At 40.4% G+C, this 26,583-nt stretch overlaps 1 protein-coding gene across 3 annotated transcripts in view; it reads right to left on the reverse strand.

The window, feature by feature from the left end:
- CGNL1 (cingulin like 1) overlaps positions 1–26,583 on the reverse strand; it is a 111,650-nt gene that overhangs the window by 33,511 nt on the left and 51,556 nt on the right. For all 3 annotated transcript variants that reach the window (XM_084642350.1, XM_084642349.1, XM_084642348.1), the window contains exons 9-10: positions 783–989; positions 191–295 (exon numbers count right to left, since the gene is read on the reverse strand). In XM_084642350.1, coding sequence (XP_084498476.1) covers positions 191–295; positions 783–989 — 312 coding nt within the window. The remainder of the gene's footprint in view (positions 1–190; positions 296–782; positions 990–26,583) is intronic.

The following is a 26,583-nucleotide window of genomic DNA, read 5'->3' on the forward strand; positions in this document are numbered from 1 at the left end:
TAAAAAAAAGATTTTTATTTTTAAAGAAGGCAAACTTTTAGTTAGATGAAGCTATGCTTAGAAGAAAGATCTGAATGGTGCTGTGAAGGCAAAACTTAATAGAATGGGAATTTAAATAGGACCAGAAAAAGTCAAAACTGCAGAAAACAAACAAGGACATTTAATATTCTGACTAAGTTGTTGTACTTGCCTGCATATCCTCCAGCTCACTTTCCAAAGACTTTTTCACCAACAGCAGTTCCTTTCCCTCTTCCCCAGCATGTGCCAGGACATCTTCTAAGTGTTGCTTTTCTTTCTACAAAACAGAAGTTGGATAGATTCAGGAATGCTGATGTTGCTTTCTCTCTAATCTGCCTTCAGAAGATCTGCAAGCATAAACATAAAACTGCAAACACTTAAAAACATCTTCACTGCCTTCCTCTTGCCTTCCACTTCAAGCTCCTCTTCCACACCTCCAAGACTCCACATTGCACTGCACCCTGCCTACAACCTCCCATTTCCTCTTAAACTCACTCAGGCACATCACCAATGTGCCCATCTTCCACTCTTCAGTGTTATTTTTATACTGTCATGTCAGCTGAAGCAGCCTCCCTGTACCTGTAGGTGAAGCTCCAGCCTGCTCTCTCCTTCAAGCCCAATGGTTTTGCATAGGTTTTACCGCACCAACAATGACTTTGCCTGCCTTCATCTTATCTTTCATCTTTTATTTTTGTGCAATGTACCCATCCAATCACAAACAGGAAGAAAACCACACTAGTTATAGGTCTGGTTTTGTAACTTACCTCATATCTCTCTATTTTTTCCTTCATTGTATCTTCTTTTCCTTTCATGTTATCAATATGTTGATGGAGTTCTTTAATTTTGTCATCTAGCTCTTTAATTATTCTCTTCAATTGTTCATTTTGCTCAGCCAGCTCCTTCACTCTATTTTCTGCACCTCTTTGCATCTGTTCTACAGTGTTTCTTTCACTGGCTAGGGCAGCAGCATTCTAGTAAAAAAGATAACAGAAACAGTGACACACAAAACCTCCATTTTTAAAGACAATGTAAAAAATATGCAGATTGTTTCCAAACAGAGATCTCAGTCCATGTAATCCTGGATGACAATTTTAAAGATGGAAATATTTTCTGATTCATATAGATAAATGAACACTGTCAACTGGAGTTTTTGGCATTTTGGAGCAAAATCCACACTAGAGTTAAAAGTAAATTAATTGTACCCTCAAAAAATACACATGCAACCTATGCTCTCAGAAAACTTGCTTTTGAGCAAGTTTTGATTCAGAATAGCACAGTTGCCTGTTTTATGACCATAAACTCCATTTTGAGAACCGCACCATTCTGAGCGAGCCCAAACTCATATCCATCTGTGACCGATAACAAGCCAGTTTGCATCCAGATCCCTAGAGCTGAAAGGGTAATAACTCTTCTCCCACAACTATACATCCATACAAAATTGTGGCTGTGCCAACCTGGAATATTCTATGAAAGGTCAGATTTGTGTGGGCCACAAAGGTGCATTTGTATTACTCGCAGACCCATGAACCACAATACCCAAAGTTACCAGCTAAGCAGGTAAGAGACTTCTCTTTCTGAAGGCATTACTACACTTTCAAATAATATACACTATGTTTCAGCAGCATGTTTCATCACTATGTCACCTCATATTCTTACTTTAAAATGTCCCATTTTAAGCCCTTAGGTAAGTGTAATCTCATGCTTAAGTATTTTTTAAAGTTACCATAAAAAAACCCTAACAGATCTCAAGAGCAATGTGAGCCCTTGAGGAATGAGTTTCTGTGTATTCAGGATGAGTTTTAATCTGTTTAGCTATAAGTGAGTTGCTGTGGGTTATATGTTTTACTGGAAGGTTAGGGCAGTGGTGTTGGGAATTTAACAGCTGGTTTTTGTTTTTTTTTTAAATTAAGATATGTCGGGGTGCTTAAAGTTTTCAAAGGGATGCTTTTTGTATATTTGCTTAGAAACAAAAAAATACAATGCATTAAAGACAAAATTATAATAAAACTACATCAGATATTTTCTCACATGATATGGTATTATACTGTGCATTCATAGTTTTTTTGGCAATGAGCTTGGTTGCAAGCATTTGAATCTTTGCTTTGTATAGATCATATCACTTGTATAATATTTGTCCTACTGTTTATATATGGCTATGCAGTGAATTTGTTACAGTTCAGAATCTATAACCAGAAAGCTTACTTTAATATTATTTTGAAAACATGAATAAACAGAATTTAAAAGTAAATTAAATAAAGCTAACTTTGTGCAACTGATAAAGAATTGGGGTTTGTTAACATTCAAAATTAAACCCAAGTTAACAAAAGGACAGAGAGTCAGAGACATAAGCCTACGGGTAGAGGGAGAAACTAGTGTATTGAGGAGTCATAGAAATGGCAATGAGGAGGAGGAGATGGAGGAATGGTGTCATTGTTATCATTATATGTGGTGTGGCAGAATGTGGAATGGACCAAACATGTGATAGAACAATCACGAAAAGAGTTGACTCAAGTGAGCTTAAATGTGTATGTGTACATTTTTAAACACTTCAACTCATAGGGGTGACCCCCTAGGTGGACCTGATCTTTGGCCCTTCGCTTATTTTTCATTCAAAACTTCCACCAGGAACGTAAGACTGCTCTGTGATAAAAGGTTTGATTCTTGACCCTGGACATTTAGGACCTAATCTTGCAAAGGAATCCATCAGCACAGATCTTTATTTCCCATACAAAATCCCATTGACTTTTACATTAGTAACTTCAAAATATTTAAGCACGACATTGTGTAGGGGTTATATTTACATTCATCTCAGAAATACAAAATGGATTATCCAGTGTAGGTGAAGTGAATTCTTTTGTAGGTGAAGTGAATTCTTTTGTAGATAAAGTGAAAAGAGGGGCGGGTAGCTATTTTACAATATTTTTGCTTTACCGGCAAAAAATAGAGGTAAGCAGTAATTCATTTGTAAATTGAAACAAAGCCAATTGCTTTTTAAATGGAGATTACTCGCCAGGTGTAAAAGGACAAATCAGCAACAAAGCTATACCGTGCCGTATGCTACTGGAAAAATCAACACAGAAGAAGAAGAAAGAAGAAGAAGAAGAAAAAAAAAAGGAGTACTGCAAACTTGATTCAAGTTATAAAAGAGGCTCTTATTCTACAAAGGACCCTTCACTAATTGTTTTCTAGTAAGCAATAACAAAAATATGCAAATTACTCTGATAAAGCTGTAACTCAGAAATTGCTCAGACTGTCCATTCGGGTTAATGAACTCTTTATACAAAAACTGGCAACACAAGCAGGATGACAAGTTCTAGTCTTTTTGTAAGTACACAAAAAGGCAGTCAGTTTTTCTGTACATACATATTGGTTAAAGAGCTTTGAAATGGATTTCTGCTGATGCTGTAACTTCACATATACTTTTTGGTAATATCCTCTGTATTCATTTATTTTTGCTTTTTGTAATGCAGCATAGAGTTTTACTAATTAGCAGGCACTCTACCAATGGCTCCTTTTCATTTCATTTTTTTCCCCCTTTTACTAGCTGAGTGAAAGAAGCTTAGGCATGCTGGGGAGTTTAGTGAATGGAATGTTGATTTGTCTGTTCTTTCTCATCCAACCGCCTACACACTGCTTCAGAGTTAGAGAGAACACAGAACAGAAGGCCCATACTGTACCTGAAGTATCCAGCACCTCATCTTCTGTGTTTGTCATATCAATACGTTTTTTTCTCTTTCTGGAAGCATTATTCATTTAGAGCACAGTACCCTCAACAACAGGAAGCACTGTAAGTGAGGCAAAAGGAACTTTACCCACCAGAGTTAAAAGTTAAAAGTTCTGTCACAAAGGCTTAATACAGTCATATCTCAGGATCTATTCTGACCTGCCTTTTGCTTTATGTATATTATGTAAAAAGAAAAGGAGTACTTGTGGCACCTTAGAGACTAACCAATTTATTTGAGCATCAGCTTTCGTGAGCTACAGCTCACTTCATCAGATGCATTCAGTGGAAAATACAGTGAGGAGATTTATATACACACAGAACATGAAAAAATGGGTGTTATCATACACACTGTAAGGAGAGTGATCACTTAAGATGAGTTATTACAAGCAGGAGAGCGGGGGGGGGGGGAGAAAACCTTTTGCAGTGATAATCAAGGTGGGCCATTTCCAGCAGTTCACAAGAACGTCTGAGGACCGGGGGGGGAGGGGGGAATTAAACATGGGGAAATAGTTACTTTGTGTAATGACCCATCCACTCCCAGTCTCTATTCAAGCCTAAGTTAATTGTATCCAGTTTGCAAATTAATTCCAATTCAGCAGTCTCTCGTTGGAGTCTTTTTGTTGTAACAATTGCGACTTTTAGGTCTGTAATCGAATGACAAGAGAGATTGAAGTGTTTTCCAACTGGTTTATGAATGTTATAATTCTTGACATCTGATTTGTGTTCATTTATTCTTTTACGTAGAGTAGCAGCCGTGTTAGTCTGTATTCGCAAAAAGAAAAGGAGTATTAGTGGCCATTAGTACTCCTTTTCTTTTACGTAGAGACTGTCCAGTTTGACCAATCTACATGGCAGAGTGGCATTGCTGGCACATGATGGCATATATCACATTGGTAGATGTGCAGGTGAACGAGCCTCTGATACTATGGCTGATGTGATTAGGCCCTATGATGGTGTCCCCTGAATAGATATATGGACACAGTTGGCAATGGGCTTTGTTGCAAGGATAGGTTCCTGGGTTAGTGGTTCTGTTGTGTGGTTGCTGGTGAGGCTTACCAAAAGAAACTACACCATTTGCTCAAGAAACTCCCTGAAAAAGCACAAGAACAAATCCGCACAGCCACACCCCTGGAACCTTGACCTGGGGTATTCTATCTGCTACGCAAGATCCATAAACCTGGAAATCCTGGACGCCCCATCATCTCAGGCATTGGCACCCTGACAGCAGGATTGTCTGGCTATGTAGACTCCCTCCTCAGGCCTTATGTTACCAGCACTCCCAGCTATCTTCGAGACACCACTGACTTCCTGAGGAAACTACAATCCATCGGTGATCTTCCTGATAACACCATCCTAGACACTATGGATGTAGAAGCCCTCTACATCAACATTCCACACAAAAATGAACTACAAGCAGTCAGGAACAGTATCCCCGATAATGTCACGGCAAACCTGGGTGGCTGAACTTTGTGACTTTGTCCTCACCCATAACTATTTCACATTTGGGGACAATGTATACCTTCAAATCAGCGGCACTACTATGGGTACCCGCATGGCCCCACAGTATGCCAACATTTTTATGGCTGACTTAGAACAACGCTTCCTCAGCTCTAGTCCCCTAATGTCTCTACTCTACTTGCGCTATATTGATGACATCATCATCATCTGGACCCATGGAAAAGAAGCCCTTGAGGAATTCCACCATGATTTCAACAATTTCCATCCCACCATCAACCTCAGTCCACACAAGAGATCCACTTCCGGGACACTACGGTGCTAATAAGCGATGGTCACATAAACACCACCCTATACCGGAAACCTACTGACCGCTATTCCTACCTACATGCCTCCAGCTTTCACCCAGACCACACCACACGATCCATCGTCTACAGCCAAGCTCTACGATACAACCGCATTTGCTCCAACCCCTCAGACAGAGACAAACACCTACAAGATCTCTATCAAGCGTTCTTACAACTACAATACCCACCTGCTGAAGTGAAGAAACAGATTGACAGAGCCAGAAGAGGACCCAGAAGTTACCTACTACAGGACAGGCCCAACAAAGAAAAAAACAGAACGCCACTAGCCATCACCTTCAGCCCCCAACTAAAACCTCTCCAAAGCATCATCAAGGATCTACAACCTATCCTGAAGGATGACCCATCACTCTCACAAATCTTGGGAGACAGGCCAGTCCTTGCCTACAGACAGCCCCCCAACCTGAAGCAAATACTCACCAGCAACCACACACCACACAACAGAACCACTAATCCAGAAACCTATCCTTGCAACAAAGCCTTCAAAGTTCCTCAGACGTTCTTAACTGCTGGAAATGGCCCACCTTGATTATCACTACAAAAGGTTTTCTCCCCCACCCCTACTCTCCTGCTGGTAATAGCTCATCTTAAGTGATCACTCTCCTTACAGTGTGTATGATAACACCCATTTTTTCATGTCCTGTGTGTATTTTCCACTGAATGCATCTGATGAAGTGAGCTGTAGCTCATGAAAGCTTATGCTCAAATAAATTGGTTAGTCTCTAAGGTGCCACAAGTACTCCTTTTCTTTTTGCGCATACAGACTAACACAGCTGCTACTCTGAAACCTGTATATTATGTATCATTCAAATTAAGCCAAATTGGTATTCTCCCTTCTCTTCCACTGCATATCTTCAGAAACTGGCCAAGGTTGAGGTTAAGCATGTCTAAAAGGGGAAAATTAAAAAGGAAGCAGCTCCGCTGAACAGGTTCCAAGTATTTTCTTCTCTAACATTAGTTAAAATCTTGGGGATGGAGGAGCAGAGGGGAAAACGGGTGTGTAAGTAAAAGCTGGCTCAGGCAGCCTAAACTTGTGTGACAGCACGTAATCAGCAGCTCACCAAAGGTCTCCAATGATCCTGGCAATGTGGCAGGGGTTATACTTTCACAAGAATGAACTGTTCCAGAACAAATTCTCTATAATGTATTAAGTACAAAACACTTTTCTTTCCTAAAGACTCTTGTCTTTTTACCACCATCTCCCTACCTCCCACATATGTTTTTTCCAACATATTTAAGAAAATTCTGCTCTGCAAGTATAATGAAGTTTACAGCACAGCAACTGAACAGCTGTTATTTACCTCACACTTCTTTCTTGTTTAGGAGAGGAATTCTCCTCAAGATTCATGTGCCATACTGCACTATTAACTACCGATTAGTGATCTTTCATAATAGCTAGACTGAATTTTTAAAGGGGACGTGGAGAGAGACAAGAACAGCAATTTCTTCGGAAAGATCTAGTCTACCCTTCCATCATCTCCAAAACATGGAACGACAGCAGCAGCATAAGCTATAGAGGCATTAGCCTTCTGAATATCAGTAGTGGCAACATGAGGACCACCAACAGGGCAGACTATAGATTTACATAGTCATCTTTAACTTTGACATTGAAACTTACCATGAGCCTAACCCTACTGAGACCTCTTCTGAATATTCTATGGGTAGAATGAAGGGTAGGTAACACAGTCCTTGTCCCTAAAGCCAAATGCCTGGCATAATAGAGCAGGTTTTGGTCATTGCCAGATGCAGCCTGTGATCCATGTGCTCTGCGTGCTCTGGCTCTCTTTGACTGCTGGAAACCAGCAACAGGAAGTGGTCCTGAGAACAGGGCTCCAATCATGTCTCCAAATCTTGTGCCACTGCCAAATACCATGAGACCTCAAGCCCACCCCAGATGTCCGGTGGGGGCTGGAAATCTCTTGTCCTTTTTGCCCTCTCCCATCATGAACAGCTCAGGACCCTCTTTTGACTGAATGAAATTAAAAACAAACAAAAAACCCCACAGTAATTGTTTCTGCTGCTCAACTGTGGAAGTTGATTGGCTCCACTAACTTCAGGGGAGCCACATGCAAGGGACAGAGACAGGAAAGGGACAAGAGAAACAGAGACAGGGAAGAGCGTCGGTAGCTTGCACCAGGGCCAGCTCTAGGATTTTTGCTGCCCTCAAGCAAAAACATTTTTGACCGCCCCTGCTTTTTTTTCGTGCCCTCCCGCCCCCGGCTCCGCCCCAACTCTGCCCCTTTCTAACCCCTTCCCCAAATCCCCGGCCCTGCCTCCTCCCCCAGGCATGCCACATTTCCTGCCCCCCAACCCTCTGCCCTAGCTCACCTCCACTCCACCTGCTCACGCCACCGCTCCACTTCTCTCTCCTCCCTCTCAGGTGAGGGAGAGGCAGCGTGTTCAGGAAAGCAGGCGGAACGGAGGTGAGCGAGGGTGGGGGGGGAGCACAGGAAGTAACAGGGGGCGGGGGAGAGGAACCACTCCCCGCCCCAGCTCACCTCCGCTCCACCACCACCACCACCTCCCCCAAGTGCTCGGCTTCTCCTCCCTCCCTCCCAGGCTTGCTGCGCGAAACAGCTGTTTGGTGCATGGCAAGCCTGGGAGGGAGGGAGGGGGGAGAAACGGAGCTGTGGCGGCATGCTCAGGGGAGCGGGCGGAGGCAAGCTGGTGCACATTTTTCAGGGCGGCATGGCCAGCACCAGAATGCCACCCCTAGAAATGTGCCGCCCCAAGCACCTGCTTGTTTTGCTGGTGCCTAGAGCCGGCCCTGGCTTGCACTGCCATCTTCTTCAGAGAAGCTATGTGAGTGGAATGGGCAGTGAAATATAGGTCTGACAACCTGCGCAGCTGACGGTATCCTGAGAGAAGGGAAGGGGAAGCTAGGGGAGCCCACATGTAATGAATCCATGTGCTGCACACAAACAGTTATTGAATCCAATGGAACTAAAACTCTGATCCTTCTTTGAATCCAAAAAACTCAAGACTCTACTACTTGGGCTAAAGAAACGGGACAAAAGAAGCAGGACCTTCCATAGGCCAGCCACTAGGGGGCAACATTACACACAAAGCTAGTATGTTACATGCACGGCTGCCTCTTCAGAGAGGGCATAAAGGCAATGGCCTACCCAGTCCTAAGTGAAATCCCTGTAATGAAAGGCCAGGAGAAGGCTTGAGAACTGCTGGACTAAAATCACCTCTATGGTATCTGGTGACAAACACTGACTTTTTGAATGGTAATTACAGTATTTCACATTCTACAGCTTGAGGATGGCAAATATAATGAAAAGTTTAGGGCTGCCTAACGGATTGCATTTAAAACTACCATAGGTCATTCTGGTCTCCATAGGCCTGCCTATGTGAGCACTAAGGTGCGTTTTTTCAATTGAACCCGAGGCTACAACACGGCCAGCTCAAACGATGTAACAGGTGTTAAGTGCTGTTCACAGAGGCATTTGTGGGGATAGAGGGTCACTCAGCTGGAAAAAAACACACCTTTTTTTCCCCTGTGTAGACAGAACAAATTAGTGGTAAGTGTGCTGGGTATTGACTGTCTACTGATATGTGGCCCTCCTCCCTAGAGGTGGCTGCACTTCAGTGATGCTATATATATATATACACACACACACACAGCCTGTGAAGCACTTTAAAATCCTTCAGGATTAAAGGCACTAAACAACAACAACAATTAAATTAAATTAATTAACAGGATATTTCCCATCCAGAAAGCACCGAAAACTAAAAGCTCTATTCGTCAGTTTATTCACTAGTATAAAAACCAACCAGAGAGACAGGGTCACAGAAAGGATCAGAACCAGAACTGTATGTTGAATTTGGAAAGAGAATAACCATTTATTTACCATTAACCATTTTGGGCTCCTTAGGCTGTGTCTAACCCTTTGAAGAGTAACTATGAAAGTGTGATTATATATGTAAAAACACACATGGCACTTAACAGGGACAGCGAGTTGGGTGAGATTCCTGGAGGCAAAGATTGGAAAGGATGCATCCATATTTAGTATATAGAGAGACCTTTATGGAACATTAAAGTAATGGTTGTTGTGTATTATAATTAGCATATCTTAATTCCCAGACTGAAGTTTCTTTCTTTAAATATTCTAGCCATGTACATTCCACCCTCCTGCCTGGTCCCTCTTTTCTGTACCATCGTGTTCTAAAAGCAAATGGACACATCACAAAACGATGGGAAATAGCAAAAACCCACCATTTTGTTTGCATTGGGCCAGGTCATAAATTGTAGGGCTTTGGCAGTTGCACTTTATACCACTGAAGCAAGGATCTATTTCCACACTTCTTAAATCTCCCAGATTAGCTGGGAGATCCCCATTTTTAGCTGCTTTCTGCACTGCTCCTGACCAAGAACTACCGTCTCCCATTAGTTAGGGACACTTCACGTCATGTGTTTAACTACTGAGTCCCACCTAGGAGGACTCCAACCACAGGGACACAGCAAAGAGCATGGTCACCTGAGCCACTGCAGCGCTGCCACCTCTTGTAACCATTGCTCATCTTGCAATATTCGATGTTTTTCCTAAGCTCCAGCTTCTAATGCAATTACATTAGAACTTTAGCATCTGTTTAAAACAACAAGTTTCTAGCCATTGTGGTTACTGAGAAAAAAATTGAAACTGTGATTTGAGTACACCTGAGTGCTCAATAGTCAGAAGGCAAATAAAACCCTCAAACTTATTTTAAAAACTCTTAATTTTTTAACTCATGATTTTTAGGGGGCCTAAATCAGTATTTTTAAACATTTGGTGCTGGCAACACTGCTCCTGTCACCACAGACTTAGAGCCAGGGCTAATACAATACTGGGCAGTACTCTAGTCATCTCTTCTTGGCCACAAGAACCTGAGAAAAGTAGCCAGTGACTGGGAGCAGAGCCAGGGGCCAGGAAGGGGCTGTCAGAGCCCCCTATCAAGGATGAGGCAAGGAGCAGCCAGAGTATTCCCCAGCTGATGACAGGAAGTAGCTAGAGTCCCCTCCGAGCCCAGGCAAACAGCAAGTTGTTTCATAATTGTTTCTACAGGATGTCTTGTACCTTCTTCTGAAGTATACGGTACTGGCCATTGTCAGAATGGGACACTATATTAGGTGGACTGATCACTGATCAGACAATAAATCTGACAATTTCTGTATTGCTAAAGCTCATTCCATGCTGAAGCCTGGTCGGATTTAAGTTCTGATCATCAGGACACTTGTTATTGATATAAATGAATTAATGCATATTCAAATACGCAAATTAGTGTGTTTCCTCATTTAAATAAAATCGTCAAATTTCTGGAAATATATACCTGTTAATGCTGGAGGTCCAGAAATTTGACGATTTTATCTAAATGAGGAAACGCTCTATTTTGCGTATTGTTAACCAGGACTGTCAAGCGATTAAAAAATGAATTGCGTGATTAATCACACTGTTAAATAATAATAGAATACCATTTATTTAAATATTTTTGGATGTTTTCTCCATTTGCAAATATATTGATTTCAATTACAACACAGAATACAAAGTGTACCGTGTACAGTGCTCACTTTATATTATTATTTATTTTTGATTACGAATATTTGTACTGTAAAAAAACAAGAGAAATAATATTTTTCAATTCACCTAATACAAGTCCTGTAATGCAATCTCTTTATCATGAAAGTTGAATTTACAAATGTAGAATTGTGTACAAAAACCCCCTGCAATCAAAAATAAAACAATATAAAATTTTAGCGCCTGCAGGTCCACACAGTTCTATTTCTTGTTCAGCCAATCGCTCAGATAAACAAGTTTGTTTACATTTGCAGGAGATAATGCTGCTCCCTTCTTGTTTATAATATCACCTGAAAGTGAGAACAGGCATTCTCATGGCACTGTCGTTTAGCCAGTGTCACAAGATATTTATGTGCCAGATGAGATAAATGTTCATATGTCCATGAATGCTTCAACCACCATTCCAGGGGACATGTCTCCATGTTGATGATAGGTTCTGCTCAATAACAATCCAAAGCATGCGGACCGACGCATGTTCATTTTCATCATCTGAGTCAGATGCCACCAGCAAAAGGTTGATTTTCTTTTTTGGTGGTTCAGGTTCTGTAGTCACCGCATCAGGATGTTGCTCTTTTAAGACCTCATCCCTCTCAGATTTTGGAAGGCACTTTAGATTCTTAAGCCTTGGGTCGAATGCTGTAGCTATCTTTAGAAATCTCATATTGGTACCTTCTTTGCGTTTTGTGAAATCTGCAGTGAAAGTGTTCTTAAAATGAACAACATGTGCTGGGTCATCATCCGAGACTGCTATAACATGAAATATATGGTAGAACATGGGTAAAACAGAACAGGAGACATACAATTCTCCCCCAAGGAGTTCAGTCACAAATTTCATTAATGCGTTATTTTTTTTTAAAACAAGCATCGTCAGCATGGAAGCATGTCCTCTGGAATGGTGGCCGAAGCATGAGGGGGCATACGAATGTTTAGCATATATGGCACATAAATATCTTGTAATGCCAGCTACAAAAGTGCCATGCAAATGCCTGTTCTCACTTTCTAGTGACATTGTAAAAAAGAAGAGGCAGCATTATCTCCTGTAAATGTAAACAAACTTGTTTGTCTTAGCAATTGGCTAAACAAGAAGTAGGACTCAGTTTACTTGCAGGCTCTGAAGTTTTACATTGTTTTGTTTTTGAGTGCAGTTACGTAACAACAACAAAAATCTATGTTTGTAAGTAGCACTTTCACGACAAGAGATTGCACTACAGTACTTGTGTGAGGTGAATTGAAAAATGCTATTTCTTTTATCAGAGTGATAGCTGTGTTAGTCTGTATCCACAAAAACAACGAGGAGTCTGGCAACACCTTAAAGACTAACCAATTTACTTGGGCATAAGCTTTCGTGGGTAAAAAAAACACTTCTTCAGATGCATCTGTTAGTCTTTAAGGTGCCACCGGAGTCCTCGTTACTATTTCTTTTATCTTTTTTACAGTGCAAATATTTGTAATAAAAAAATAATATATACTTTTATTTCAATTACAACACAGAATGCAATATATATAAAAAAGTTGAAAAACATCCAAAATATTAAACAAATTTCAGTTAGTATTCTATTGTTTAACAGTGCGATTAAAACTGCGATTAATCGTGATTAATTTTTTTAAATCACGATTAATTTTTGAGTTAATCGCATGAGTTAACTGTGATTAATCGACAGCCCTAAAAAAATTACTACTTATCAAAGTATCAGACAAAAATACCAGCCCTTTAGTTAGTCTCTCCCTACCTCCCTGCACTAAACTTGCTTTTCTAAAATATGTACTTTAACAGACTGATACATGTGTGTAAATGAATGTAGGTGTATAGACCTGTGTCTGTCCCTTTATTCAGTGTAGCAAGTCCATTCCCTGACAGTATTGCTACTTAAAATATGTTTCATACCACAAAGTGCATTACTGCTACACTCCTGTATCTTCTAATACTATATGAACCTAAATGGTACCAACACTGGATGCAGCCCTCTCACGGTGATATCTCCTTTGAGAGAAGACTTAGATAATTTCCCCACAGAGTAGTGCAGACTGATCTGGTCAGAGGGGGAGTGGGTCGAGAGGGTCAGCTACATCTCTCATTTATCATTGACCTTGCTGATAAATTTACAAAACAGACTTAATGCTGGCTGCAGAATAAGCAGGTTATCTTACCGGGAGATAAAAATCTATGTCTGGGACGGCATGCACAGACACACACGCAGGCAGCAACAATTTACGGGGTCAAATTCTGCTCTCTGTTACAGCATGATAAATCCAGAGTACCTTCAAATCAGTTAGCAAGTGCTTTAGTAAAAGCAAAGAGCTATTTACTGCTGGAATTATTTTTATTTAAATTAAAGACGCTAACATTGCGCCCTTTTTAGTTTTCTGTATTGTTATTTCGTTTGTTTGCTTGCATTTCTATTTTGCTGCTTTGTTTTCTTCCCATGGCCATTTGTCTGGCTATGCTGAAAGAATGACAGGAGACATTAGATGTGGGTTTAATCAGGCTGCAACTTTATTATAAGATGTCTGGGACTAACTCGGCAGATAAAATGTGCAGTGCAGGTGAAAACCCCCATAATTCACTGGGGGGGCGCGCGGGAGTGCTTTTTTCAGCCCCGCCCCCCACACCTTTCCGTTCATGTCCCTCCAGTAGATCCACTGCCAGGAACCTTCAATTCCAGCCAATTCCAGGGCAGAGGCGGGAGAGCTTCCACCCACTCCCCACCTTTTCATCCAGGTCCCTCCAGCAATTCCCTTGCCGGGACCTTACCGATCACCCCCACTCGTAGCAGGGGTTAAGATGGACTATAATGACAGGGGGTTGGCTCCCTGCTGTACCAATCAGAGGAGTCCCCAACTGCCCCCAGCTCGCTCAGTTACTAAGCACCTCTCCTTAATTCCTTTTCCAAGCCATTTATCAATTCTTTTGAGCCTTAATTTATGGAGTACCTGCACTGAACATCTGCTATACACTTAAATAAAGAGTTGTGACATATGGCCTACCGTCCATCATGCTATGCATGAACAGAGCCCACCTGAACCTGCTGCGAGGGAAGTAAAAAACCCCCCACTGCATCCAGCCAATATGGTGGTAAGGGAAAAATTCATTCCCAGCCCCTCTTAAGGAGGCAGCAAGCATAACGCCCACAGCAGATATAGCTAATCACCCAGCATATTTGTGACCTAATTAGGGAGGGAGAGTGGATGCTGCTCAGCCTGTTTTGAGTGATGAGGGGAGGGTCCAGGCCCAGGCTGACCTTTTTAAACCCCTCATTCCGAGTGGTGAGTCATCCACCACGCTGACTGCTTTTCCAGCAGTTTTACATCTCCTCTCCTTCCCCAAGCCAGAAAGCATTGCCCTCTTCTCCTGGCCAGCCAGACAACCCCGCCCCTTCTTAAAGTACAGGGCAGTGATTTGCCTGGTCTCACATCTGCTCCCTACATATAATTCTGTTCCTCTCCCTTCCTAGTTTCACCCATACATCTTCCTTTCTGTTTGCCTTCTGTCCCATCCCTAATTGTGCCTCTTAATACCTACTTCCTTTTTACCCTTGCAAACCTTCCCTATTTACTTGCATCTTCTTCTCACTTAATACCTACTAACTAAACATCTTTCCTGCCCTGAAAAACTGTATTAGGAAGTCTCATGTTTCTAAGAGTCTACAGGCCCCATAAGCAAATCAGGCTGTAGGTATTTGTTAAAGAATCATATCCTGCTGGGGGAGAGGGTAGATAAAGGAAAGGAGGGCAGTGGGTGTATCTGGGAAAAAGATGCTAAGGAGAAAAGACTAAAGTAACAAAATGTAAGGGGCTTCTCTAGAGTAGGGAAATTTACATGACTAACTACACTGATGTTGCCGTACCCATGCAAACGCCTTACATAACCAACTAACTACATCAATGTAAGTTACACTGGTTCACATATCCCCTAAGAAAAGGAATACAGGGAAATAAATGGTTAGATTAAGATGGTGCTGATTGCTTTCTCTCTTTTGCCAAATATCATTTAATTGCCAAATATAGATACAGAGGATGGTGGGAGAGGACCAAATGTTTGGAGGCATTAATAAATATGGCAGTAAATACAAGTCCACTATTAAAAAGTCAGAATTAACAAAGATTGTATCAGATGCTGCCTTTACTCTGGGCTTTTTTTTTTTAATTACACTGGGGAATTTGTATCTTTTTGCTGAGTTGGGATTATCCAAATTCCCCAGTGATAGGTAATTAACAAAAAGAAAAAAGGTAGTAATTGGAGCGGCCCATTAATTTAAAAATATTAGGTAACAAGGGATTCTAAACTTACTTGTTTTCTTTACTGAAATCTATGGCTCTCTCAAACTGCCCCGGTGGTTTTACTGTAGCAGCCGTGTTAAGTCTGTATCCGCAAAAAGAAAAGGAGTACCTGTGGCACCTTAGAGACTAACAAATTTATTTGAGCATAAGCTTTCGTGAGCTACAGCTCACTTCATCAGATGCATGCAGTGGAAAATATAGTGGGGAGATTTATATACACAGAGAACATGAAACAATGGGTGTTACCATACACACTATAACAAGAGTGATCAGGTAAGGTCAGCTATTACCAGCAGGAGGGCGGGGGTAGGGGGAACCTTTTGTAGCGATAATCAAGGTGGGCCATTTCCAGCAGTTGACAAGAACGTCTGAGGAACAGTGGGTGGGGGGGGGGGAAGGGGGATAAACATGGGGAAATAGTTTTACTTTGTGTAATAACCCATCCACTCCCAGTCTTTAGTCAAGCCTAAGTTAATTATATCCAGTTTGCAAATTAATTCCAATTCAGCAGTCTCTCATTGGAGTCTGTTTTTGAAGTTTTTTTGTTGAAGAATTGCCACTTTTAGGTCAAAAAGAAAAGGAGTACTTGTGGCACCTTAGAGACTAACCAATTTATTTGAGCATAAACTTTCGTGAGCTACAGCTCACTTCATCGGATGCATACTGTGGAAAGTGTAGAAGATCTTTTTATACACACAAAGCATGAAAAAATATCTCCCCCCACCCCACTCTCCTGCTGGGAATAGCTTATCTAAAGTGATCACTCTCCTTACAAAGTGTATGATAATCAAGTTGGGCCATTTCCAGCACAAATCCAGGTTTTGTCTCCCCAACCCCCCTCGCCCCCAACCCCACTCTCCTGTTGGTAATAGCTTATCTAAAGTGACCACACTCCTTACAATGTGTATGATAATCAAGGTGGGCCATTTCCAGCACAAATCTAGGGTTTAACAAGAACGTCTGAGGTGGAGGGGTGGGGGTAGGAAAAAACAAGGGGAAATAGGTTACCTTGCATAATGACTTAGCCACTCCCAGTCTCTGTTCAAGCCTAAGTTAATTATATCATTTTTATGGCTGACTTAGAACAACGCTTCCTCAGCTCTCGTCCCTTAACGCCCCTACTCTACTTGCGCTATATTGATGACATCTTCATCATCTGGACCCATGGAAAAGAAGCTCTTGAGGAATTCCACCACGATTTCAACTATTTCCATCCCACCATCAACCTCTGCCTGGTCCAGTCCACACAAGAGATCCACTTCTTGGACACTACAGTGCTAATAAACTATGGTCACATAAACACCACCCTATACCGGAAATCTACTGACCGCTATTCCGACCTACATACCTCCAGCTTTCACCCTGACCACACCATACGATCCATTGTCTACAGCCAAGCTCTGAGATACAACCGCATTTGCTCCAACCCCTCAGACAGAGACAAACACCTACAAGATCTCTATCAAGCATTCTTACAAGCATTATTAAGGATCTACAACCTATCCTGAAGGATGACCCATCATTCTCACAAATCTTGGGAGACAGGCCAGTCCTTGCCTACAGACAGCCCCCCAACCTGAAGCAAATACTCACCAGCAACTACATACCACACAACAGAACCACTAACCCAGGAACCTATCCTTGCAACAAAGCCCGTTGCCAACTGTGCCCACATATCTATTCAGGGGACAACATCACAGGGCCTAATAACATCAGCCACGCTATCAGAGGCTCGTTCACCTGCACATCCACCAATGTGATATATGCCATCATGTGCCAGCAATGCCCCTCTGCCATGTACATTGGTGAAACTGGACAGTTTCTGCGTAAAAGAATAAATGGACACAAATCAGATGTCAAGAATTATAACATTCATAAACCAGTTGGAGAACACTTCAATCTCTCTGGTCACGCGATTACAGACATGAAAGTTGCGATATTACAACAAAAAACTTCAAATCCAGATTCCAGCAAGAGACTGCTGAATTGGAATTCATTTGCAAATTGGATACAATTAACTTAGGCTTGAATAGAGACTGGGAGTGGCTAAGTCATTATGCAAGGTAACCTATTTCCCCTTGTTTTTTCCTACCCCCCCAGACGTTCTTGTTAAACCCTGGATTTGTGCTGGAAATGGCCCACCTTGATTATCATACACATTGTAAGGAGAGTGGTCACTTTAGATAAGCTATTACCAACAGGAGAGTGGGTTTGTGTCAAAAACCAGTCAGAGAACACTTCAATCTCTTTGGTCACTTGATTACAGACCTAAAAGTTGCAATTCTTCAACAAAAAAACTTCAAAAACAGACTCCAATGAGAGACTGCTGAATTGGAATTAATTTGCAAACTGGATACAATTAACTTAGGCTTGAATAAAGACTGGGAGTGGATGGGTCATTACACAAAATAAAACTATTTCCCCATGTTTATTCTCCTCCCCCCCCACTGTTCCTCAGACTTTCTTGTTAACTGCTGGAAATGGCCCACCTTGATTATCACTACAAAAGGTCCCCTCCCCCTCCTGCTGGTAATAGCTGACCTAACCTGATCACTCTCGTTACAGTGTGTATGGTAACGCCCATTGTTTCATGTTCTCTGTGTATATAAATCTCCCCACCGTATTTTCCACTGAATGGATCCGATGAAGTGAGCTGTAGCTCACGAAAGCTTATGCTCAAATATATTTGTTAGTCTCTAAGGTGCCACAAGTACTCCTTTTCTTTTAGTGGTTTTATTGACTTGCACTGTTCCCTTTTTAAAGTTAGCAGCTTTACATTTATAAATAAATGTAAATTTATAAATGTTAGCTCATACATTTTCTGTTTTCTGTTTTGTATTTGCTGTTTGTGTAAATACAATTTACTCAGTTTCCTTGAGGCATCTTAACAGGAATTATTCAACAACCACAATATGGTGAGAATGTCCTATTTGCAGCATCAATCTGAGAGATCCCATGTGAGGGAACTGCAGTTCTGTTTGCTCGTCAGACAGACATCAACAAGTGGTGACTGCCACCATTAAACCTAATGGGTCTTCAAAATTTAGTTCAGATCCTTTAAATGCTCACCCCTTTTTAGTGTGATCATCCAAAATAGGAAAAGGAACACAGAGCCTGAGTCACTGAAAATTGACAAAGAGTCACATCTTGCACCTACAATACAACATAAACTTATTAAAAAATAAATAAAAATACACCAGAGTATTAGGGCTGGCTGAAAAATTTCCATCCAAACTTATTTTCCAAGGAAAATTGGGTTTTCATTTATACAAACATTTCCACAAATAGGACCTGCTTCCATTGAAAATTTCAACTCTTCATCGAAAAACTAATCCCAAAACATACAATTTTAGGTTTGAACATACTGTCATGGTGAATAATAGGGGTTGTAGTTTGGGGGCCTTGTTTCTCTAGTCTCTATGAAGTGGATTCCCCAGCTGGACTGCATCTCCCATGATGCACCATAACCAGGGACTAAGATGATGCCTCGTTCTGCAAATGGGGAAATGGTGGTGCATCCTGGGTGGTGTAATCCAACCAGGTAGCCTGGCTCATAGAAGAGAATGTAGACATGAGGCACCCAAATGACAACACCCATGAGACATCAGAGTGACATTTTCAATTTGACATTTTTGGTATTCAGCCAAAATTTTTCACTTTTCATTTTTTCACTTAAAAGTTAAAATTTTCCACTGACATTTTATTCTGTGAAATTCCCTGAACCCAGCCAGATCTACAGAATACATTGAGCATGAGATACTGCATTAGTGTTCCACAGATCTGGGGACAAATACAATTTTTGCAGCTTTTACTACAATTATTCCAAATGTGTTGAATCTGCAAAGCGGTTTTGTAAACCCCACTCATATAAATATTAAAAAATTATGCTTGTGAATTGCATCCCCATTTGAATGTGAAACTAATAAGTGTATCACTGTGTGAAGTGAGAGCCATGTATTATCTGCAACCTTGTCTTCCTAGCCACCTTACTCAACATCACCCATGTGGACACTCTTACAGACCTGCAGCAGGAGGATATTTCCAAGCACAGTAATATTGTCAAAAATGATGCTCAGATTCCACGGGGGAAACAATAGCCTCTGCTTTCATGATGTTGTCATTCTGCCATGTGGAAAGAGGATTAAAGCAAGCAGCTTCTTTCCCCAGCTACACTAGCAGCTCACAAACTCAGTAGCAATGCTGTTACATAAGCTCAGCTGCACATGCACACTCTCTCTCTCTCACACACACACACACACACTATTCTAAATCCTTAAAGCTAAATTCAGATCCAGTGCAACTGTCCACTAACACCAGGACTGAATCTAGCTTTCTAACTCTATAGTACTAATAGCACATAATAAGATGACTGCAGAAGCTCTAATGAGGTACACTCAATCTAATCATTAATAAGCACGTTGTTATTAAAAGAACATGGCAATTGTATTAACATATGCGGCTCAAAAAGGAAAAAAAATATAAACGGATCTATTTTAAATATGAAACACTGTGTATGTTGTTTGGAATGATTTTATATAACCTCCAAAACAAGGCAGTAGTTTAGTGTAAGTGGATTCAAGCCATCATACACAGAACAAATGATCAGACTTGAAAAGGAAAGGCCAAGTGTGAAAAATCAGTTCAGGACAACAAGAAAAGGTCACACCCAAAGAAAATAATCTGTTTGCAGAGACCAAAAACATTGGAATCTTTACAAAGTTCCCATGCATTTTAATTCTGGAGAAATATCAGGTCAAATTGCAAACCTTCCACAGATGGTTTAGAGGATTAGCCAATCAGCTTTGTGGGCAATTACAGATTTTAAATGGCTGGCTCGACACTAGACATAAAGAGGAATGAAAATATCCCTGCCAAAATAAAGTGAAGATCAGATGTGAGCCTAGTTCATTGTTTATAATATGAATTTTGAATGTGATGCTTTAAAGACACAAATATTTATTGCAAATTACTGTCCATGGTAATTAGAATGGAACTGCAATAGTATGTATCTCAACTAAAAACAGCCCAGTTCTAAAATTCCTTTGACTACATCATGTACACAATTGTGACAAAGTTTCCCTACTGAAAAACAACAACTACACCTAAGGCTACATTTAAGCACCTCAGCTCCATAATAAGTAGAACTCACTAATGACAGCATTGCCCTTTAAAAGTCCTATTCTCCTGTGGGAAAATTCCTGCCTACAAGGTTCATTCAAATGAACACAAAATCCGCATTTAAAAAAAATAAATTAAAGACTAACTTCCTGCAGAAAATGAGGGACATTTAAAGGGCAGGAACATACACTGTGGTAAGTTTCTGCTGTGCTCCCTCTGGACACACAGCACATGTTCAGGGACAGATAAATATTCCCTCTCCCACTTCTACCCTGAAAACATATAGTATAAAATACTGTGGCCTTTTCTACACATAAATTTGCAACAGTATATGTAAATTGATTTAATTAAACCAGCACAAAAGGCTGTGTGGGTGCTTATTTCAGTTTAAGGCTTATTTTGGTGGGTTAAATTGAAATAAGAGTGTCCACCCAGCCATTTGCACCTGTTTAATTAAGAGGTAAGTTGGTGCAACTCCGCATGTAGACAAGCCCTGAGTAAAGGTTACAGTTAAGAACATATAGTTTATTTTTCTTTTATCCTGCATAATAAATAGAATTATACTAGTCCCTCGACCTAGGCAAGTAGGCTGCAATGGATGACCCAGGTTACAAATACAGGGCTTGATAGTGCTTCCCTAGAAGGTGTTGGTAGTTTTACCACTGACTTCACTTGGCACAGGACTGAGACTTTTCTGGAAGTAGAGCCCTGTGTGGATACAAAATTTATGTCTGTGGAGCTGCAGGACTCTACTGGAAACCCAGACCAGGCAGCTCCTCCGGAGTGGCTGTACCACTCTCAGACCTGCCCACTGGGGTGGGCACCAGGCTCACTGGCAGCTGTGCTCTGAAAAATCAGGTCCTACATGTCTCAAATTGGGCACCCAAAATTAGTGCATACTCTTGACCTTACTCTCTGTGCCTCAGTTCCCCATCTACCACCCCCTCACCTCCCAGGGGTGTTGTGAAGATAAATTAATTCATATTTGAAAAACATTCAGATATTGTACTGATAAGCACCATAAAAAAGCCCATGAGGAAATGAATAATTCTGTCTTCAGAGCATGGTTTGAACTGCATGCAGTAAAGAAAGCCTGGGACCACATGATGAACAATGAGAAGAAAACAAAAATATGGAACAGCTGTTCACTGAGTACCATCCATGCACTGAATAAGGCAGGGGTCAAGTAGAATAAAAATGTATGTGACAATGTAATTAAAGACTATCCTAATGCATACACACAACATTTTGACCTTCCCAGAACTGATATGTTTCATTTAAGTTTGCTAAAATGACTCAAAACACTTCAAAACACTCATTTCCACATTAAGCTGCATTTTCCCATTGTGGCACACTGCCTTATGGAAGTTGTAGTTCGAGAGTCTGATGCCCTTATTCTCTCCTATGGGCCTGGCTCCCTAGCTGGGCCATATCTCCCATAATGCATCACACAACACAGTCAGATTTAATTAGCACATTACCTAATAGGAGAAGTAGTCCTCCAAGGTGTCGGGCCAATAGAAGAGAACGGAGGCCAGAACTACAACTCCCATAGACAATGTGACAGGAAAATGAAGTTTAACGTTTTGTTGTATTGGGTGGGTTCAAAATATTCCAATCTGGGGTGAGTCCACCTGAAATGAAATTTCAATGCAATTTTCCTGATGGAAAAAAGAAAAATTTCCCATAGGAAATTTTGGATTTTGCTGAAACTGCATTTTCCGACAGAAAATCGTTCTGCAAAGTTAACTCCTCTCAAGTTAGCCTACCTTCAGTGAGAGTTGCCACACGGTGAACAAACACGTGAACTGCAAAGTGATTGGATTAGCAGCAAAGAGTGAAAGTGTTAGCAACTGACAAGTTGTGCTAACACGAGATGTAGCCTATACTCCTTGAAGGACCAGCTAACTTGAGTTAAAAGCACAGCCACACTCAAGTTAAAGGTATGAGTGTGGATGGGACTCAAGTTAGGGGCAACACTCATGTTATAACACTGTATATTTACAGTGAAAACAAGTAGGATTAATTATTGAGGCAATGTCATCTAGTCATTAAAGCTCATGACTGGGAATAATGTGACTATTTTCTATTACCAATTCTCTTGCTTTTTCACTTTGCAGCTTTGTGCAAATCATTTTAACTTGCATGTAACTTTATAAAGTGCTGTTAGATCTTGGGATGAAAAGCGCCAACAAGTGCAAAATTTTATTGGATAAGTGACATATGCGGTAAAGGGGAACAGAAATATTAAGAGTACCAAACTGAAGAGTAGTAGTAATAGCAGGCAGTTATAACCACATGACAAATCTATTACAGTTCTGTCATTGTTTTTATTTACAATGCACCTCTTTTCAAAAAGAAACTTGGCTGTTTTAACATATTACTGTGCTTTTGGAGGTTACTGGTTCTTAGTCACTCATTAACTAGAGCTTTAAAGGTATGTTTATCTCTGACCCCAGAGTGGTATGTGCTGCAACTACCCTGAATACTCACTACATTACAGGAGGTAAGCACATATATATAAATACAAGATCATACAGTATTTTCCCCTCCATTACCAACTATAATCTCTTTATCAATTGTTTTCTAGTAAGTGACTACCTCAAAATAGGACAACTGAAGAACAAATGTTTTAAATAAAATCAAACCACCTGTCAGGCAGTTGAATATTTTTTCTAGCCAGGAACACTTTCACTGTTTTGTGTTATATACCCAATATCATTTTCAAAACTACTTGGATTTTCATCTGGGAAAAGGAACAAAAGATTACAGCCCAACAGGTGCCTGTGTTTGTAACATCTTTGTTACACAGAACATACTAAACAAACAATTTTATTTTGTAATGTAAACAGGACTTAATAGTGAGCATTTAACATTGTTACAATAGCAAGAATTAACCTCTCAAGAAATAAATAGTTATTTCAGTATCATATTATCTTCTTAGCTATGTATCATGACATTCTCAAATTGGCTTATGCCAACAGTTTTGTCAAGGTCATAAGTAGTTGCAAAGAATATAGTAAAATATTAACTAATGTTCTAAGCTTGTACTGTAGCTGGTTGAATAAGTTTCCTCTCCATCCCCATCTTACCAAACTTAACTAGGATGAGCCATAACCATTAGTTGAGAGCCACATTAAAATAAATAAGCACACACTGCTACCCTACTGATAAAGATTTAAGGGCCTCACTGATTGCACTGTCAGACAGACATATGAAGACACAAGCATTGGACTTACTTTCAGATAATATGCCTGCAACAAAACATACAGTAGGCTAAGAGAGCCTCAAAAATAATAAATTACACTCTGTATTTTCACAGGGTGTTTACAGAAAGACTGATCCTATAATCTGTACCTTGTAGAATTTGTCTAATGACTTGCCAAAATCATTAAGTAGATTTCTAGATGTGCAAAAACTTTGTTTCATGGTGATGCACTTTGGAGATTATGAAATTCTATTACAGAGTCATATGTTTTATGCTTTAAAGACTCAGAAAATAAATTAGTGCAGAATTTTTAGAAAAACATTCTCCAAAGGCAAAGTTAACGTGGATGCATCAATTATAATTGATACTAATTTGAAAGGTTTATTTTTAGGTTGTTTAAATTTCATGCTAAACAATTGGAAGACCCAAAGGTGCAGAGCCATTACTTTTATTTTGTCTTAGTTCAATAAAAATGTATTATCTAGAGCTATGTATTATTTCTTTTCCTTTCTTTGGCTACTTAAGTAACATAATTCCAGCCTGAATCAAATGGCATTCGGTACTTTGTAAAATGTGACTTGCAGGGGTTGAAGATTGCACCTCTGGAGTTGCTTTTTAAAGAAAGCATTACATTATTCAACTTAAATAGAGACAGTGATCTCACAAGGTAGGCAGGAACTGGCCTGCTCAGTACTTAGACTAGAGACACTTCTAAGGGACAGTAGTTTTTCAAGGATATATCTACACTACAAAATTAGGTTGATATTATAGAAGTCGACTTTTAGAAACCGATTTTATACAGTCAATTGTGTACGTCCACACGAAGCGCAATAAGTCGGTGGAGTGCATCCTCACTACCGTGGCTAGCATCGACTTACGGAGCGGTGCACTGTGGGTAGCTATCCCACAGTTCCCGCAGTCTCCGCCACCCATTGGAATTCTGGGTTAAGCTCCCAATGCCTGATGGGGCAAAAACATTGTTGCGGCATGACTGGGGCTCTGTTTAAAAAAAGTTTTAAAAGTCTTTCTGTATAAGACTGTAAACTCTTTGGAACAGGGATTATTGTCTTCTTCCATGCTGTCTACTGCACTGAGCACACTGGTGGTTCTTAACAATTAAAAGTAAGAAGGAAGGGGAACCCACTGGAGATGCTGTCTATGAAAAAGCGTCATTAAAACTTACGTGACCTGCCAACGTATGGTCATTAAAGTTTCCATGGGACTTTTCATAAGAGTAGCAATGTTGTCTTGTGCTGACCAAGTTCCAACTCAGATAATTACAAGCTGCCTCCCTAACCTCCAAACTGATATTGTTATCTATTGACAAAATTCTCCACCTTCTTCCCTAAACGGCCAAGTACACTTGTGCACTGCATTCCACAGCAGAGAGGACTGAATTTCAGTGGCTGGCAAAGGGAGTCTTATTCCTTACTTCTATATCCTTGACTGTCATTAGAGAGGTGCCATTAAATCAGTATGTGTAAAATGCTATTTATCCTTGGATGGAGAAGTACTATAGAAGTGCAGAAGTATTATTAAATGGAAAACCAGTGTCTGCTCATTATGTTATTGAGAGTCTGGAAGCATTTCATTAATAAGTGAAACTATGTTCTCTGTGGCAAGTGTAACTGTCAATCAGGGACACCAAAATGAAAACTAAAGCAATGATGGGTCACAAAAGTCAGGGAGGAAGGTTGTTACAAGAAAGAAAATGAAGATCTTAATATAAAAACCATGAAAGGAAACCTTAAATCAGTACTTAAACATCATCACTCCATGGTTTACCAATGATCTGTGCCAAAACCAACCATTAAATCAATAAGCACATGTACAGAGCTGCACATGTGACAGACATCTGCCTCTGAACTCCCATCAGATTACCCTGGCTATGTTTCTAACCTGGAATGAAAGACATACAAGTGGTTTGCTGGTCATGCATACTGTAAGAGCTCAGTACTGTACCTGCCAATCCATTTGATATCTCCAAGAGTGGACACCTTTCTATTGATCTAGGATTGCTGTAAAGATCCCCTCCTGTTTGCAGGGAAAACAGTTCCTTTTAGGGCTGGGACAAATTATAAACAACATTATTTGTTACAGGGAATGTGAGGCCAGGGATGCAACATGAAAACGAACCACCCTGTATGCACACTGACGCATATGTAGCCCAATGTACAAGATACCAGTATTCCTTCCTCCTATGTGTAAACTATTCCTACAGTATTTACACATCTGCTTGATTCATTGCATACAATAGAATGACTCTTTTCAGCAACCTTTAATGTAAACTTCCTGTATCCTGTCCTACAATGTAAATCTTTCCATGCTCTAATAATGCAAACAACACTTAAACAGGTCAACACAACTTCTCTTATATAAACTATGCTTTTCGTAGTATATGGTTGTGTATCCACTACATATTTTTGAGACTAATAAATTGTGTCATATATAAGATACTAGTAGTCAAGATATGGAAATGACCCATTACAGCAGAGTCTATCCCCCTCGAAAGGCAAGTTATAGTCTCCTGATAGATGATCTGTCAAATATACTACAACTGGTCTTAGTCACATGTTCTTTGCGGTGTCTGGTTTTTGCTTGCTAATCATTTGAGGAATAAAAATGCTTGTAACCATTATGATAAACTGTTTTATTTAAAGAACAGAAAATCACTGAAAGTAAAAAGACAGAGCAGGAGGTGCCCTTAGAGCAATGAAAATGAATTAAGTTTCACTTTTGTACATCAGATTAAACTCACTATCAGAGTCTATGCCAGGCAAGTAAAGAATGGCTATTTATAAACTACCTCTTAGCCACAGCAACCCAGTTATAGAGCTGTTTCCCAGACTGCTTTATTGT

Source organism: Lepidochelys olivacea (assembly GCF_965140295.1).
Source record: "Lepidochelys olivacea isolate rLepOli2 genome assembly, chromosome: 10".
NCBI lineage: Eukaryota > Metazoa > Chordata > Testudines > Cheloniidae > Lepidochelys > Lepidochelys olivacea.